Source organism: Mesoplodon mirus, assembly GCF_964341445.2.
Source record: "Mesoplodon mirus genome assembly, chromosome: 11".
Classification (NCBI taxonomy): Eukaryota; Metazoa; Chordata; class Mammalia; order Artiodactyla; family Ziphiidae; genus Mesoplodon; species Mesoplodon mirus.
Genome location: NC_138987.1, coordinates 101,797,265 through 101,815,185, shown reverse-complemented (window position 1 = coordinate 101,815,185; position 17,921 = coordinate 101,797,265). Strand labels below are relative to the sequence as shown.

The 17,921-nt window shown below is 57.8% G+C and overlaps 1 protein-coding gene across 10 annotated transcripts in view; it reads right to left on the bottom strand.

Moving 5' to 3' along the window:
* The window catches only part of CACNA1C (calcium voltage-gated channel subunit alpha1 C), a 474,002-nt gene that overhangs the window by 62,871 nt on the left and 393,210 nt on the right, over positions 1–17,921 (bottom strand). For all 10 annotated transcript variants that reach the window (XM_082636564.1, XM_082636557.1, XM_082636560.1 and 7 more), the window contains exons 17-25: positions 17,392–17,512; positions 17,040–17,109; positions 11,057–11,189; positions 8,582–8,711; positions 7,438–7,497; positions 3,747–3,853; positions 1,625–1,712; positions 1,000–1,107; positions 13–65 (exon numbers count right to left, since the gene is read on the bottom strand). In XM_082636564.1, coding sequence (XP_082492690.1) covers positions 13–65; positions 1,000–1,107; positions 1,625–1,712; positions 3,747–3,853; positions 7,438–7,497; positions 8,582–8,711; positions 11,057–11,189; positions 17,040–17,109; positions 17,392–17,512 — 870 coding nt within the window. The remainder of the gene's footprint in view (positions 1–12; positions 66–999; positions 1,108–1,624; positions 1,713–3,746; positions 3,854–7,437; positions 7,498–8,581; positions 8,712–11,056; positions 11,190–17,039; positions 17,110–17,391; positions 17,513–17,921) is intronic.

Sequence of the window (17,921 nt, the reverse complement as noted above, 5' to 3'; positions counted from 1 at the left end):
GGCCGTACTCACTTGCACTCAGCCTCCGTCTGTTTGGAACTGTCTGAACAGGTGTAGAGCTTGCCCTGGAAGGTGGAAGAGCAAAGTGACTGGAGATGCTCCTTCATCGAGGGACCCGTCAAACACCGATGAGTGATTCTCTGCAGCCAGCTCTGCGCTGGGGTCTCGGGACCAAAGTGTAAGGAGAGCAAAGCCCAGACGGGAAGTCAGGACTCAGAGTGGTCGGTGCACAAACACGCCCTGGGCCGCAGGCACCCGACCGAAGGGAAGCCCAGGCGGCGAAGCTGGGCCCACAAGGCAGGTCTGGTGAGGGAGGGGGCACGGGCAGGGCTAGGGGCTGAGCTCGGCGGTGGACGTCAGGGCACGATGCCACGGTGGGGGGAGAGCTTCAGGTGGACGAGGGCAGAAAGAGACGGGCTGAGGCAGAGAAGGGCGGGAGCCAGGGACCCGGCCTCCCCGTCGCCGCGGGCCCGCCAGGAGCAGGGTGAGGACCCAGACAAACCGGCGCTCTGCAGCGCCCTGGGGGGACTCGGTGCTGTGGTCACGGGGAGCCCTGCGGGCTTAGGAGGGTGACTCGCACGGAGGGGTCGGGGGATAGCAGTCCCTCTGCCGTTCTCTACAAGGAAGGGCCGGGGCTGAGAGGGCCAGGTGGCGATGGAGGCCCCTGCCTCCGCGCTGCTCTCCTCAGGCTGGGGACTAGTTAGTCCTCCCCTGGTCTGGGAACTAGTTAGTCCTCCCCTGGTCTGGGGACTAGTTAGTCCTCCCCTGGTCTGGGAACTAGTTAGTCCTCCCCTGGTCTGGGAACTAGTTGGTCCTCCTCCGGTCTGGGAACTAGCCCTCCTTGGGTCTGGAAGCTGGGAGGGGCTGTGGGGAGGCCGCACCCATCCCCAGTGTGACCCAGCACCGTCCCCTCCGTGTCCCCTCTGCCAGCTCCCGTCCAGGTCCCAGAAGCTGGTGGGCGGGAAGGATGCAGGGCCACAGATCCGGCCAGGACCGCACCTTGAAGAGCTGGACCCCGATGCAGGCGAACATGAACTGCAGCAGCGTGGTGACGATCACGATGTTCCCGATGGTGCGGATGGCCACGAACACGCACTGCACCACGTGCTGCAGGTGGACAGAGCGGGTCGGGTCCGGGGCCTTGGCTGAGCCCCCTTTGCCACGAGCCTCTCAGAGGAGGTGCGGGCAGCCCTTTGCCACGAGCGGGGGAATCGCACTCAAAGGGGCAAAGCGTCCTCCTAGGTCACAGGGTGATGGAGGCTGGTGAAACCCACGTCCCACTGGGCTCCAGGTGACCACAGGGACCAAAGACCCGCTAACTTCCCATGTTCCAGGGGCAGCAATTCAGGGGTCTCATCACTACCTGGGGCTCCGGGTAGTGTGTGTGTCTCCTTTTGCAAAAGCTTTGCTGAGAAGTTGGGACTGTGAACGGGGGTCTCTGCTGTGGCTCCGTGTATCACAGATCCGGGATGGGAGGTGGGGCTGAGGTGCTGGCAGGAGGGTCCCGGCTCCGACCCGGGAGCCTGACTATTGTCCCTGCCGCCCGCCTGCCTGTCGCCTCACGTGGACCCCCAGGCTGAGGCTTGCTGGGTTGGGGGCTCCCGCCCAGGCCCGCCCACCTCACCTTCAGTCCCTTGGCCCTGTTGATGGCCCTCAGGGGCCTGAGCACCCTCAGGACTCGCAAGATCTTCACCACGTTGATGGCACTGGACCTGGGAGAGAGGACGGGCGGGGGTGAGCCTCTCCTGCTCCTGGTCCAGCAGCAGAGGAGGGTGAGCCGCTTCCTGGCAGGAAGTCCCAGCCCAAATGGAGAAACTGGGGAGTCTGCTGGGGACTTTCTCGCCCCAGCACCATTTCCTACTCTCTTCTCCCACTGCAGGGACCCAGAGCTGGCCGGGGAGCCGGGGACTTTCTTGTTGGGGAGCGAATCATGGGAAAAGCATTTCCCACGAGGCATCAGCAGTGTCATGTGCTACTCGGGGGGTGTTTACCGTGCCGAGGACATGCAGGGCGAGGCAGAGCTCCACCAAACCCCGGCCACTGAGGATACATACACTTCCTAACGTTGTTGAGCCCCAGCTTCTTCATCTGTAAAACGGGGCAGTGATCACCTCACGAGCTTGTTGCAAGGATTAAGTGAGAAAAGGCACACGAACCATCTAGCAGCCTAACTGGCACATGTTGTGATGTGAATACAGGGTGGCTTTTATTATCATGAACTTGAAGAAATACTGTACGAATGGTGGGACTTCGGGTGGAGGAGACACCTGTGCTCACCTGCAAACCCAAGTCCCAGGTGGCTGCCTGTCACGCTCACTCTGTGCACAGCACACCCAGGCCTAGAGGCAACAGCTCTGACACCACAGACTCCGCGCACCTGGGACGCCAGGGCCCAGCCGGCTCCCCTGGGAGCACAGGCCACTGCTCTGCCCTCCAGGGGCACACAGGCCCCTCACCCCGGCGGGCTGGCGGGCTCTCTGAAGTGTCCCTCACCCTCACGCACTAGCCGCCTTTGGAGAGCCTGTACCCTCCTTGGGACCTAAAACACGCGGTCCCGTCAGCAAGCGCCCACCTCTTTCCTCCTGTGTCAGGACGCCGTCCGCTGAGAGTGGGATGGGGGCGAGTCCTACGTCTCTGGTTCACGACTCTGAACGCAAGGGACTCAAAGGGCTGCCCGATCATCCTAGCATCTCAGGGACAATGCGAGGGATGGAAAGGCCAGACTGAGGGGGGGATTCGTGGCTCAAGGTTCAGAGTGATTTAGTGGCAGTGACGGGATTAGACCCGCAGGCTCACAGGCAGACAGCCTGGGGCAAAATAATGATGATCCTAGCAAAGGGTCTCACTCTGAATGCCTCCACCTCCGCTCCTTCTAGGCCTATCACCGGGACAGCCTCGGGATGGAGCCCCAAGACGTTTCTGCTCCACCACTGGGGTGACCCGGGGCAAGTCCCAGGTCCCGACCTCAGTTTTTCTGTCTATAAACCAGTGACAACATCCCTGGCCCTGCCTGCCTCATGGGTCCTGTGAGGGTCAGAGACGAATGTGCACGGAAAGCGCTTTGGAAGTTAAGTACAGGGTTAGCAGTATCAGCTGGTAGAATTCGGGAGAAACTAGTCAAGAGATACTTTTAAACCTGAGCACGTCCACAGCCTTGGTTGCAGGTGGAACTGTCCGGAGAGCATTTAAAATCCCTCAGGCCCTGGCTGTAGCCCAGACCAATTAAATCAAAGCTTGTGGGGTGGGAGGGGTCTGGGCAAAGGTCTTGTTTTAAAGCTGCTCCGGTGATTCCCCTGCGCAGCCAGGAGTGAGGACCAGTCCTTGTCCCTCTCCCTCCCTCTCCCTCCCTCCTCAGGGGCTCTGACTGGAGGCCAGAGAGGAAGGGGTGGGGGGAGTCAGGGCTGCCCGTGGCCATGGCAGGCCTGGGCTGAGGGTGCCTGCGGAGCCGGTGGGAGGGCCCTGGAGACCTTCCTCTCTCATAACTGGGCCGGGCCCGCCTGCTGGGTGAGATCCACACATGGAAACAGATCCTCGCTTGGGTCAATGTACCCCAAGGGTCCCACCACTGAGGACCCAGATGCCAGAAGCCACAGCCGCCAGCGAGGCCCCATCCCGTTCCCAGCCTAGGTCCGCCGTGGCCACAGGCAGGCCTCCCCGCCACCAGCTGTCCTCTCCCCCCAGCCCTGGCTCTCGGCTGTCCTCTCCGACACTGTCCCCAGTACACGCCTCCCGGGGGCCCCACTCACTGGATGCCGAAGGAGATGAGGGACACGCTGACCACCAGCAGGTCCAGGATGTTGAAGTAGTTCCGGCAGAAGGAGCCCTTGTGCAGGAAGGCCCCGTAGGCGGTCATCTGGGGGGACATGGGGAGGCGTGGCATGAGCAGCCCCCTGGGCTCCAGAGACCCCTCACTCCAGCCCTCCCCACACGGCACCTCCGGCCGGGCCCAGGTGAAGAGCAGGGAAGTGGCGGAGGGCTGGGGGGCAGGCAGGACAGGAGGAGACACGGTGCCAGGAGCTTCTGCTGCTGCTGCGGCTGCAGCCCCTGAAGGCTCCCCGCCCAGGACTGTCAGCGGCCCTTGCGCCCCTGTAGGCTCAGGTCCACCCCCCTGCCCCCAAGCTCGCTCCACCTCAGGGCCCGCCTAGGACACGGTCCTCTGGGGGCACCCCCAGTGGGGACCAGCCACCCTGGCTTCCCAGGACTTTCCTGGTTTAGTCCCAGACAATCCCTGAGTCTCGGGTAGACCCTAACGCCCGAAGTTCTACCAAGGACGCTGGCGACCCGCATCCGTCCACTTCCCAGCCTCAGGCAGTGCTGATGACCCATGCCTAGTACTCTGAGCTCCATTCCACTGTCTGGTTCTGGAGCCGTGTGTTGAGAGTGGCCGTGGACACCACAGTAAGAGCACAGCTCTGGAGCCGGGCCACTTGAGTTTGAATCCCACCCCCTGCACTATGAGCGCCCGGGCAAGTTACTCAACTTCCCTGAGTCTCATCTGAGAAATGGGGCAACAACATCCTCTACCCTGGAGGGTTGTAAGCGCCCTCGGGAATTACATGTAAAGCCCTTAGGTCACTGTCCTGCAGATGGCAAGCTCCATGCCAGGCGAGCTTCTCTACAGAGAACTGGACTCGGCCGGAGAGCTAGGACGTGGCTTCTGGGTCCCTCCCGTGATGGGGGAGGATGTTCAGTGTCCCCCTCTGTAAAGTAGCATCCCCTTCCCTGCCCTTGTGAGGCGCCTGCTGGAGAACCACGTGAAAGCCCCTTGGAGACTAAGAAGGGACCACGTCAGGGGTGATGACTGTCTTGGGTTTGCTGTCACCACCCCCCTCGGAGCTCAGCCTAGAGCCGCTGTGGAGGCCCCACAAACACCGGTCCGATTTCCTTGACGTGAGCTAAGGGCCAGTGGATTTCCAGGTGAAGGGCTGAAAGGTCATAGCCGTGAAGCGACAGCCCAAGGCGGAAATTTAGAGCTGACGGCTTAGAACTTGGGAGCAGCTCCATGGTCACCTGGGGCCCAATCTATCTCTTTGGAAACAGAGCGTGCGCAAGGCAGCCTGTCTGCGGAGCGATTCAAAAGCAGACACAGGGGAAATTGGCAAAAATAGCCCTTGGAACCTAATTCTTCCCACTTATCTCCTGCAGGAGGGGGTCACAGGGGACTCAGGCACCTGTGTCCTGCAGAAGCTTCTAGAAGTGGGTGGATTATGTGAAGGGTTGCAGGGAAATACAGCTGGAGATCTGCCCCAAAGGCCTGCCATCTGGAGGGGCTGCTGCCCTGTCTCTTAGTGGAGGTCTGGGCCCCCGAGTGCAGGTCCGGGTGCTTCCATGGCTTGTGTTACCTGAGAGGCCCTGAGCCCTGAAGGCTGGCGAGTGTGTGTGTGTGTGTGTGTGTGTGCGCGTGTGTGTGTGCAGGCCGTCCACCCAGGCAGGGCCAGAGGAAGGGTGGCCATAGGAGAAAGGGCAGGTGGACGCTGGGAAAATGGGGCATTTATTTGAAAGTTCCCTGTGACATCCAGGGAGTCAGGTACCCAGTGCAGGATCCCCCTTTTACCCTGTCTGCTGACTGCCACCCACCCCGCTTCTGCTCCTCAAGTCCTAACCCTTGCCCAGGAAGAGCCTCGCTGGGGAGAGAAAAGGGTTGAACTCTGGGCTGGGAGGGCAGGACGCCCCTCCGTCCAGCCAGCTCCTCTCCGGGCGGCAATGCCGCTCATTGAACGCATCTTACCTTCTGCAATCTCTACTCGCGGGTTCTGGTCCCACCTCCCTCCTCCTCTAGGTGACAGCCCTTGGCATCATTCAGGCCAACTGTCCTGGTCCCACAAGGCTAAACGTGCCCAGGCCTTCCAACTGTCCCTGACACTGGACACCCCTCCTGCACGACGGTCACCTCCGCCGGGCAGGATGCCGGGCCCACGGGCTGGGCAGAGGCCCCCTGGGGGAAGAGGTGTAGGCAGTGTCCTGGGGCCGGGCTCCACCTAGAGGCACAGTCAGGCAGCGTAGAAGCGGGAAGCAGAGGGAGAGGGTGGGCGGGAGAGAGGATCTCTCCAGCACCGTGCTTGTAAGGAGACGGCAGCCTTGGAGGAAAAGGAGCGCCGCTGAGGCCCACCCGGGAGCTCCGGGGAGGGGCTGAGACCGGGGAAGAGTGTGGTGTTTGTGTGCCTCCTGAGTCTGGAGCCCAGGGAAGGGCGTCCACGCAGCCGGGCGGCCCTGGTTCCCTCTCCCCACCCCCGGGGTCAGAGAGAAAACCCGAGGAACACTCCTGGTTTCCTCTTGGTTAGTGTCTGGTTAGCTGGAACCAGGGGGTCTGGACAAAAAAAAGAAGGCACGCGGAAGTGACCGCTCAGGTTGTACGTGGATGTGACAGACCGTCCTCACCTGAAGGAGGCCAGGAGGGAGGGTCTGGGGCTGCCACACGTGCAGGGTGGGAGGAGCTTGGACCCCGGGGAGGCACCGAGTGGGGCAGCCCCGCCGAGCGTGGGGAGGGTGACCCCCAGGCTCTGGGAGAGAACGGGAGTCACACCCACTCCCTCGACTCGGAACTCACCCCCGAAGCTCGGGTGGCCTGGGAGACTTGGAAACCCCAACAGACTAGATGTAAGTAATATATTAATTGTATATTAATAGAAATAACAAAATAAAGTTTAGGGCCAACGCCTGTCATCCGAAGCTACTCCGACGTGGGCTCTACTGTGTTGGGGTCACAGGGCTGGAGCGGGTCTGGGCCTGGGGGTCCCGCCCCTCAGCCCTGAGCTCTGGGTTCCACACTGAGCCCTGGAGAACATGGCTCCCTCCTCCAGGCCTGGGGCAAGGGGTGAGGCAGCGGAGCCTTGGGGGTGACCCAGGGCTCAGAGGTGTCTCCAGGGTCTGCCCAAAGCCCTCCGTCGGGACACTGGCCTTGGCCCCGTGATCACCACCACACAGGCCTGTGCTGACAACAGGCGTCCCCAGGGCACAGGCAGGGTGACTCCTGGAGGCCCGGAGCTGTCCCACGTTTGTTGTTTGTGTGGCATCTCCTCTGGGCAGGAGGAGGAAAGGGCGGCTCCCGCCCGGGGCAGGCATGGTTCCCAGAGGCGGTGGGGGGCGGTGGTGCCCGGCCAGCATCAGTCCGACACTGTGCACAAGGCACAGAGTGAGGGGCCCAAAGTCCTCCAGTTCCAGACTTGAGAGTAAAAACGAGTGAAAGAAGCCAGAGAAAAGGGGCACGAGCACGGAGAGGAGGCTTTGCCGCGCGCGTTACCTTGAGGACAATTTCTAACGTAAAGATACTAGTGAAGACATAGTCCGCGTTGCCTAGGATCTGAAAGATAAGCACAACCAGATTAGTGGCTCCGAGTGACCGGACAGCAGAGCGTGTGTTAGCAGCAGAGCAGCGGCAGCCGGACAGGACAGGACAGGACAGGACAGGACAGGGCAGGAGCAGGGGGCACGCATTACCTTCAGAGCAATTTCAATGGTGAAAATGGTAGTGAAAACAATGTCAAAATAAAACAGAATCTGTAAAACAAAGAGACACAGGGTGGGGATGGGGCAGGGAGGGGAGAAGCAGGATGGGAGGAGGGGTCACCAGCAGGGAAGTCACACTCCCAAAGCAGGGAGCCTTTCCATGGGGAGACGGTGGAACGGGTTAGGGGACCAGAGGCGCTGGCACAGCACTGGGTCCCGAAGTCCCCAGATCTGTGAGGGGAGCTTCCAGGGCCGACTCAACTGGTCCTGGGTCTGGCTGGGTGCTTTTCTCATGAATTCAGTTTACTTACAAACCCAAATCAGACCGCTGGGATGCTTGTCCAAAGGACAGCATGGGGTTTGCTTATCTCTGCATAAAATTGCAAAAGGCTTAATTCGCATTGGCGTGACGAGCTAGTCTCTCAGGTTCGTGGGACCCTACACTGCTGCTGTGCCCTTCAGGGTGCGGAAGGGTGCACCCCAGGCTAGGGTCAGGCTCCGGGGTTCATGCTTTACTACGTCTCAGGTGACGGATCAGAGCAAGGGCCTGCCCTTTCCCAGTAAGAAAGCTCTGGACCACGCAGGCTGCAGGACCACCGGCTGGCTTGGCAGGTGGTGGACTCCTCCCTTCGTGTCCACCTGGTTGGGATTTGATAAAGTTTCGAGGCTTTGAGATATGGCAGGTCTTACTCTGGCCTATGATGTAGGTCACCAGAGCCTGGGGTGGTCTCCAAATTTAGTTTAGACTTTGCAGAGGCTCACTGAGGCCCTATACGAGGGCGGCCTCATCAGAGTACCCGTCTGCCACTGCCCCCCCGGGGGCCAGGACGGGCCAGTGTACCTCAGGGCAAGGTATAAACCACTCAGTTCCGGGGAGGTGGACCCCCGGGGAACATCCGCGGGCCGTGGAGTCTGCTGTGGCCCGTCAGGCTGGCCTGAGGCGCTGGGTCCATGGTCTCCTCCTGCTAACAGTCCTAAGATGGGTTTCCACCCACCTCTCATCTCTTAAGGAAATGTCTGCTGTGCCTCTGACCCTGAGATGTGGGCTGGGCTCTGGACTGAACGATGGGGCTGGGCAGCCACAGAAGCTGGGGGCCACACGGCGGGGGCGGGGTGCAGGGGACCAGGTACCTACGTGGTTCCTGAAGGAGGTGTGCTGGACGGGGTCCTCGGCAGCCAGGGAGATGCTGCTGAGCAGGATGAAGAAGAGGATCAGGTTGGTGAAGATGGAGTCGTTGACGATGCGATGGCACTGGAGGCGGAACCTGCAGGGGAGGCGGGAGGGGCCATCACACGGGGCTGGGGCCTCCGCTCCTTCAGCCCCGAGACGTCCCGCTGCAGCGGAGCAATAGCGCCACCGCCCGCCACACCGTGGGCCCACCCACAGGGCCTCGGGCTGGCGCCTGAGACCTTTGGGAACCCCTACATTTCTCACACTGCTGTGACACCACCCACCGGCTTTCGTTTGGGGACGTCTTTCCCATCATTAAAAATAACGACTTTGTAAGATCCACTTCATATGTTTCTGTACAGGGAGCAACAGAGCCACCCAGAAGCGCGGGCGCCCCGACTCTGAGGGGACTTGCTCCCGTGGCAGTATGTCAATCCCGCACCTCGGCACAATGACAAAGAATGACACACCTGACCCCTGAGCGCTCACGGTAGATCCTTGGACGCCGAGGGTGTCATTTATACTGTGTCGTCTTGACAGTAGGAGGGGAGAAGGGTGTGATTATCGTCTTCATTTTATAGATAAAACCCACTGACACCGGGAAGGACAGGCTTGCTCAGACACAGTGTGTGTGTGTGGCCAGGGCTTGAACCCGGCCTCCAGGCTTCTGCTCCTGGCGTGTGGTTGACTAAATGCTCTGAGAGACCTTACTGATGCAGAAGCACCAAATTCTGGAAAGGACAAGCTTTTTGAGACAATTCTGGTTTCACGAGAGTTAGGAAAGGTCTGCAGCGATCCTCCCCAAACAAACAAGCCAGTCCACTGAGCTGGGGTCTGTGTGACATGCAGCTGTGATGGGCAGAGGCGCCTGACGAGGCCAGAGGCAGCACTGCTGTCAGGAAACTTCGAGCCAGTCGGAGGTGGGGCGGAGGCGCCCGGGACCCCTAGGCGGAGCTAATGCCCTCAGGGAGCATCTGGACGAAAGCTTCCCGGTCCTAATTTAGGTCCATGGGAATCTTGCTGATTAAGACGAAGTATTGAGGTCACAATCAAAGATCATTAAACACTCAAGAAGAGAAGCCACTGAGATGGGAATCGAAGAAACTACAAATAATTGACTTAGACGGCCCCTCCCCAAAGACTGTGTATATTGGAAACATGAGATACACATTATAGAACAGCTATATTTGAAATGTTTAATGGAATAAAGGACTTGACCACAAAGATGATGAATCAACAAGAAACTCAGACATAGACAGATGGAGCTGGAAAACCAAGCAAGACCTGGAACTGTCTGAAGTGAAAAGATAGAAGCTGATGTGAAAACTGGTTTACACAGTAACATAGAGATGAAGAGAGAATTGAGAAATTGGAAGATATATCTGAAGAAATGACCCAGAATTCCAACCAAGAGACTAGGAGATGAATGATATGAAGATGCGAATGTGTGAGCTGGGAAGGAAAGAATGGGAAGGTCTAACTTGTGTCTCCTTGGACCAACTGGAGAGAAGGAAGATGAGGCAGTGTGTAAAGAGACTGTCCTGCAACTTTCCAAGAAGCAGCTATTCTTTTCCTAATCTTTAATGTCATTCAAGAACTGACAAAAATATAAATCCATAGACTTAAGAAACATAACATATTCCAAGCAGGATAAATGGAAAGAAATCCATGGTGGTAAAAGTGCACAACCCCAGAGACAGCAGAGGATGTTAAAAGCCACTGGAGACAAGGGGCAGATTCTGACAAAGGAACAATTGTAGGCATTCCGACTTCACAGTGGAAGAACACGTCCAACACACTGAAGGCTAAAACCCGTCAACCTGAAAGTGTGTACACAGCCAAACTACCTTTCAAGAACAAGAAATGGAAAGGATTACAGATAAACAGAGGCCAAGTGAATTTTCCATAAAAGAACTTCTGAGCAATGTACTTTAAGGAGGAAAGAAAATGATTGCCGAAGGATGGACTGAGACGCATAAAAAATGGTGAACAGATAAAATAGTAAGTGGTATGTAAATCCAAACATACACTGTCTACTCAGGTACTCATGTCTGACTTGTCGTGTTGGAAATAAAGGTCGGGACCAAAATACTCATCAACCATAACACGTAAGGTAGGAGGTCTGGGAGGAGTTAAAGTAGTCTAACTATTTTAACTCCTTCTATTTTGCAGAAGGTTTCGGATCTTGTTCAACTTTAGGCTTTGTTAAGTTAAATGTAATCACCAACAGAATAGAAACAGAGTTTACACATGTCACAAAATGGAGAGAAAAGGAAACCCAGGTCTTCTGATTCAGAATCCAGGACTCTATTCCCTAAATCCGTGCCTGTTTACACAAGCTGTGGGGAGCTGGGAGAGTCCCAGGACCACCCAGAGGCTGGAGGGCGCTGACACCTGCCGGGCTTGTGTCACAGAGAGAGCAAAGCCCTGTGCACACACCTGTTGCTCGGGCTGAAGATGAAGAAGGCGCTGGCTTCTGGCATGGGCACCGCCTTCTCCTTCAGGTGCAGCTCAGAGAGGGGGCGTGGGCGGGGGCCCACGGGCATCTCAGGCTCCTCCTCATCCTCTTCTCCTGCAAGAAAAAAGCACTGATCTAAACAGCTCCACGGCTCCCGCTTATTTTTTATTTTTTTGCGGTACGCGGGCCTCTCACTGCTGAGGCCTCTCCCGTTGCAGAGCACAGGCTCCGGACGCACAGGCTCAGCGGCCATGGCTCATGGGCCCAGCCGCTCCGTGGCATGTGGGATCTTCCTGGACTGGGGCACGAACCCACGTCCCCTGAATCGGCAGGCGGACTCTCAACCACTGTGCCACCAGGGAAGCCCTCCCGCTTATTTTTACCACCATGCGGCTTCCTTCCAGATGCCTTCCTACGGACAGGAATCAGACATCATCCACATCTCTGGAGACGAAGGGGACCAGCCAAGACACCCAGCTCTCTCCCCGTGGGCATGGCTGGAGCTCATCTCTGCTACAGGAAGACTCCCGGGCAGCACACGAGAGGGGGCTGAGAGTAGGGTGACCAACTCAGAACCTGTCCTTGTTTTTATTTTTTTTTAATTTTAAAAATGTATGTATGTATTTATTTATTTATTTATTTATGGCTGTGTTGGGTCTTCGTTTCTGCGCACGGGCTTTCTCTAGTTGTGGCGAGCGGGGGCCACTCTTCATCGCGGTGCACGGCCCTCTCACTGTCGCGGCCTCTCTTGTTGCGGAGCACAGGCTCCAGACGCGCAGGCTCAGTAGTTGTGGCTCACGGGCCTAGTTGCTCTGCGGCATGTGGGATCTTCCCGGAGCAGGGCTCGAACCCGTGTCCCCTGCATCGGCAGGCAGATGCTCAACGACTGTGGCACCAGGGAAGCCCCCCTGTCCTTGGTTATAAATGGAAATTCCCACATCCCAGGAAACCCTCAGTCCCCTGCCAGTCGGGGTGGTTGGTCATCCTCGTTGTCAGGCACTAGCGACAGGTGACCAGGTGAGACTGGGGCACTGCCAAGTGTCCTCGCCCTTCTGGACTGCAGGCAGGGGAAAGGGCGTGGCTCGGCTGACCTGACACCCCGGCAAACAACCCCATCCTTGAATGTTCCAGGAGCTTAAAGTCAACATTCTCCCCATTCCTGAAAATACAAGAAAACGCTGTGCTGTAGAGGCAGTCGGGCCGTGATCCTGCCGTAACAGGCCCTCCGTCCAAAGGTCTAGACGCTGACAGCAGTTACAGAAGCACTTTGTTCTCCAGGCCAGCGGCCACACTGCATGTGGACCACAGGCAGGCAAGCTCACTGGCCATGGAAGGAAACTGCAAACCCTGTTCTTGTCCAAGGTACTTAAAAATGTTTAGAAGGGGATGGAAGTTAGGAGCACGCCTTGATCCAAATCTTGGCTCTGTTTCTTTCTGGCTGTTTAAGTTAGCGTCTCTGTGCCTCAGTTTCCCCATCTGTGAGATGGGATAACAGCATGTATGTACCTCAGAATGGTGCTATTACAATCTCCACCCATGGTAGACACTCCAGGACTGTAAGTTAGTGTCTAGCATCTTCCTCAGTCTGTCTGCTCTTTGCCTGTTGTTTCCCGACAGACTTTCCACTCACATCAAACTATTCTCTAAACACTCACTGTAGTGGGTTAAATAGCAACCCCCTATATCCATGCCCACCCGGAGCCACAGGATGTGACCTTATTTTTTTAATTTTTTAAAACAAATACGGAACGCTCCACAAATTTGCGTGTCATCCTTGCGCAGGGGCCGTGCTCATCTTCTCTGTATCGTTCCAGTTTTTCGTATCTGTGCTGCCGACGTGAGCGCGTGACCTCACTCTGGAAAATGCATCTGTGCAGACGTCATTAGCTACGAATGCTGCCACAGCGGACGAGGGTGGGCCCTCACTCCGGGGACTGTTGTCCTTGTGAGGGGACGGAGGCAGAGATGGGGCTGAGGCTGCAACAGCCGAGGAGCTCGAAGGGACTGCACTGGCCGGCAGAGCGGGGACTCTCCCCAGAGCCGCTGGAGGGAGCTCGGCCCTGCTGGCATCTCGATGTCTGGCTTCCAGGCTCCAGAACTGTGAGAGGATGAAGTTCTCCTGTTAAAGCCCGTGTCCGGGGGCTCCATGAAGGTGGCTCAGCTCTCTCCCTGCTTGACCTGCCCGACAGCCCCTCCGCAGAGCTGTGGGCACCCCCGGCTCAGACAGCACCTTCACCTGGCCTTCCTGAATGCCTGCGCCCAGGAAGGACCTTCCTGTGAATCCCAGCAGCACCTCCGGTTTCCCACACCCACCTGGCACTTGGGACAAAAACGCCTCGGATGCGTGACTTTAAATGTACCTGGATCCATCTCTTCGTGTGCTGAAAGCCCTGCAGAGAGAAACCCCCTGGCACATGGAAGCCTCATTTCCTGGTGATGATTTAACAGCACTGGCTTTATGAGGAAGGGGACCATGCAGAAGGTCCGGTGGAGAGATGGCTCTGGGCGGTGGACCTCGTGGACCAGCCACAGGTCTGTGCTCCCTCCCGGTTCCCACGAAGCCAGGTGGGGCGGAGCAAAAGAGCCTGGCACGGAAAGCGGTTCTTTATCAAGCAAGAGGCAACCAAGGGCCCAGGGCTTCTCAGCAGGACCAGCAGATCACAGGCACAGATCAGATTCCCTCCCTCGAGTAATTAGAGCTGACTGGCAGGCAATGAATAGTTTCAGCAGAAGACTGGCACACAATGGAAGGTGGTGTCCAGGAGGGGCCTGAAGGTTCCTAACTAACCTTGGCAAGGCCTCCTATTAAAGCACGACCAGTGAAGCCAGAGTGGGCTTACATCATGGCCTCTATACGTGGAATTGAACGGGAGGATCTCAGGTCCCGCCTGGCGCTGTCCTCTTTCCAGTTTTGCTCTAAATGACCCAACACTTTCTTATTCAGGAATATCTGAGAACAGGTAGTTGAATGCTTACTTAATCATCTGTGTTTATAGAAAAGCACGTTTGCCAGGTTTGTGCACCTCTAAGGTCCTCGTGGAGAATCGTGTGTACTCTTTTGTCCTGCGAGCAATGTTTAAGAGGAAACGACTGTGGAAGGACAAACCAAACTTGTAAAGGGTCAGGTTGCCAGCACATGATGCTTTGCAGGTACGACGCGTGAGAAGAGAGGTGACGGATTAGGGGAAGTCAGGTAGAGCTCCTTCTGCGGGGGGCAGCCAACCGCCCAGACACCCGATGCCCGTGGAACCTCTTGGTGCCGTTTTCTCATCGCAGCTCTCACAGGCTTGGAGAAGCGGGGAAAGCAAGGCCCGGCCGCTTTCCAGATGGCACTTCCAGAACTCAGCAGGAAAAACGTGGCGGGCAGAGCTAAATGCCCAGCCTCGGGCCTTGCCGCCCGGGGCCCCATGCTCACCGCTGTGATTCTGCTCATGGCCGGTTCAAGTCAAAATACTGTTTCTGACACCTCGGGCCCACAGCGCACTGGACGCAAAGCCATGGCCTTGCCCTCAAGGAGCATCCAGGCCTCCGTGTAGCCCCAGAGTCCAGCCGCCCTAAAAGGCCAACCTGCAGAGCAAGGCTGGGACGCACTCCCCGCGCTGATACCTTCTCTTAACTGGCTCAGCTCGGCCCTCAGAGCCACCCTTCACCCTCCCGCCTCTCCAGCTTCTCTGTCCAGCCGGCCCTGCCTCCAAACACCCCCAAGGGCCGCCCCTTCTGCACCTCCAGCCAGTCCCCTGCCTGCACTGCTGCATGAGCATCCCCACTGCCCCGTCCCACTCTGCTCTGTTTTTACACCACAGCCAGAGCGAGTCTTTTGCAAGGTAAGTCAGATGTGGGCTGAGAACCTCCTGTGGTCCCCCCAGCATCAGCCGGGACCCAGCCCTCTGCGTGGCCTTGCGGGCCGTCCCACCTGCTCCTGCCCCGTCTCCTGCCCCGCCCCCGGCCCTTTGCCTGCTCTGGTCCCACTGCAGACAGGTGCGACTGCCCGAGATTCTGGGCTTGCTGGTCCCTCCACCTAGAAATCTCTTCCCTCAATCATCTCCACACACCTGGTTCCTCTGACTCAGGGTTCAGCCCAGACGTCACATCCACAAAGGGGCCCTAGTGACCAGACAGCCAGGGCAGCCCCGCCCACTTGGTACCTCTAATACGGCCCTTGGTTTTATGATCTTCCTGATGGTTCCTTTCTGGTTGGCTTGCTTTCTTGCTCCTTGTCTGCCTCCCACTACAATGGCGGCCCCCGGAGCAGTGGCCTTCTCTGTCCCCCATGGGCCAGGGGGCCCGGCACACAGTAGGTGCTTTATAAGCAGTTATTAAATCAATGAATGGACATCCCCCTGGTTTTGTCCAGCTCTGTGCCCATGAAAACAGGATGGTCCCGAAGTAACTTTTGCCCCTCCAACTCCTCGACTGCAGACCGAGTGGGGACCACCTGCTCCGTGACCCCCCCGCCGCCCCACCTCCCCGCACTGCTCTCTCCTGGAGCCCCTGCAGCAGCCCAGGCCTCTCCCACAGCGTCTGGACTGAGCCACACATTCCCGGGTGTCATCACATTTCCTTTTCACGTGTACTTATTAATTTTCAGCCCTGAGTGACTCTTAAGCACATCTGTATGTTCACTCAAGTAAATGAATCAATTAGATAAAAGCACCATCTTGGCACAAAGCTTTCCTTCCTGGGTGAGGTGATGTTTCTAAAATGTAGTGTATACAAAGCTGGGAGGCTCCAACCAACCGGCGAGCTTTGGAGATTGAACCAGGAGGGGAGGCCTGAAAGGTCACTGCTGGGCAGGGGGGCTGCTTTGCGGGGACTAGGAACAGGCGCCTCCTGCAGGGGGTCCCGCGATTAACAAAACCTACCCAAAATCAGTTAGCTCCCCGTCCATATTCAATTTCCCCCCATTACCTCAAAAATGTCATCGAAACGTTTATCTGCTCATTTAGGATCAAGACAAGACCCGCCCGCCGCATTCGGTGGATATTTCTGGTCTGTCTTTGAAATTCTATAATAGTTTCCACCCAGACGGGCTTTAAGGCTTCAAAAGGTTTGGTGCCCGGCACATGGACACCCTTCCGCCCTCCTTTCTGTCTGAGCCCCAGGAAGCCAAATCCTCTTTCCCAGCAGACAGACTGCGGAGGGAAAGGGAAAAGGAGGCCGGGCGCGGTCACGAACGCAGAAGGTTTTCAGGCTCCCGACAGGGCTGTGACCTGACACAGCCCAACCTGTGCGGGGAGGGGTGTCGGCGAGACCCACGGTGGCTTGACGGTGTGTCGTGACTTTGAGCTTGAAGCTCGTGATAACATCTGCAATTCTCTGTAGAAGGAGGACAGGTGAAGCTCGTGATAACATCTGCAATTCTCTGTAGAAGGAGGGCAGGTCAGGGCTCACACAGGGTGTGGTTTCCTGACGCAGGGAAGTGGCTCCTGAGGGGGGCTGATGGGCTCCTGACGGGGGCTGATGGGCTCCTGACGTGAAACCCTCTCCAGGGTGCCTGCCTGCCAGTTTACGGACCAGACGGCAGAGCTCTGAACGCATCCTGCAGAGCAGCAAGCGGTGGCGGCTGCGCTGTGCTCAGCACCGTCTTCCGGGTGAGGACAGGACAGCTTTGGGATTTATTATTAAGTGAGCAAGATGCTGTGACATATGTTATCCTAATAAGTTATGTAACTTACTAATGAGTTTACAGCATAGGCTATAATAAACCTTAAATGTATACGGAATCCAGCTTCCAAAGACCCAAAGGCATCGCTCAAACACGATGCATTCAATCTTCTGTTGTCATAATGAGGAAACAAGGAGCAAAGCACCCTGCCCCCCAGAGGATAATCGGCAGTGCTGCAGCCGAGCCGGGGGATCTGGCAGGGCCCTTGCTTGTGGGGGAACTGGGACCAGCACGTGGCTTTACAGTGGGGTGTCCACCCCCAGATCCCCCCACCCCCAGGCCAGGCTGTGGGCTGGTACCTGTGGTTTCCGGGTTGGGGTAGGAACTCTTGTCCTCATTCTCGTTGGGCTGGAGGTCGTCCATGTTGATCTAGGCAGCCAAGGAGAGAAGGAGGGTCCAGTTAGACAAGGTCCACAGCTTTAGAGGCTTCGGGTAGCCTTGAAATTGCCGCCTAGTCTAGGCTGAGCTGTCGACTCAGAAACACATCCTTTTTCCTTGCGCACATCCCTCAGGACAACAGCAGACGGCTGGCCTTCCTTCTCTCTGCGCCCAGCTCTGCTGTCCACCCTCCCCAGCCCCTTCTCACCCCCCCTCCCCTGCTGTCTGGCCCAGGAGGACCGTGTCCTCCTTCCCTGGGCCTCGGCCCCTCACCTTGGTGGCAGGGGGCGACTCTCCATCCGCCGTGATGGATTTCAGCTCGATTTTCTCCTCCTTGGTCTCCTCCACGGCCGGCTTCTCCACCATCTCTTGTTTCTTCTCTGGGCTGGCAGTCCTGGCCGGTCCGCAGGAGGGAAAAGAAAGGGATGTGACCAGATTGATAGGGAGCTGCCCTGTGGTCTGCTGGGGCCCATGCCATGCGCTCAATCACAGGGGCACTGGGCCCCGCCCGGCTCTGGCCCCGCCCGGCTCTGTCCGGCATTCAGTTGAAGAGTCCAGCTTCTCAGAGGCTCAGTCCCCGTCTAACCCAGAGAAAGGCTCCTGGAGAACCCTGCTCAGTACTCAGCAGAGGTGTGGCCGTGACGGTCCACGGAGACAAGGACGAGGACACAGTGGGGCCCTGGCTTGTCGTCGCGTGGCTCTTCCGCTGGAGCTGGACCCCTCCCGTGAGCGGCTGCCGGCCCCGCCCTCCCCTCTACCTCCCCCACCTCTCCTGACCTCCCCTCTCAACAGGGAACCCGCCA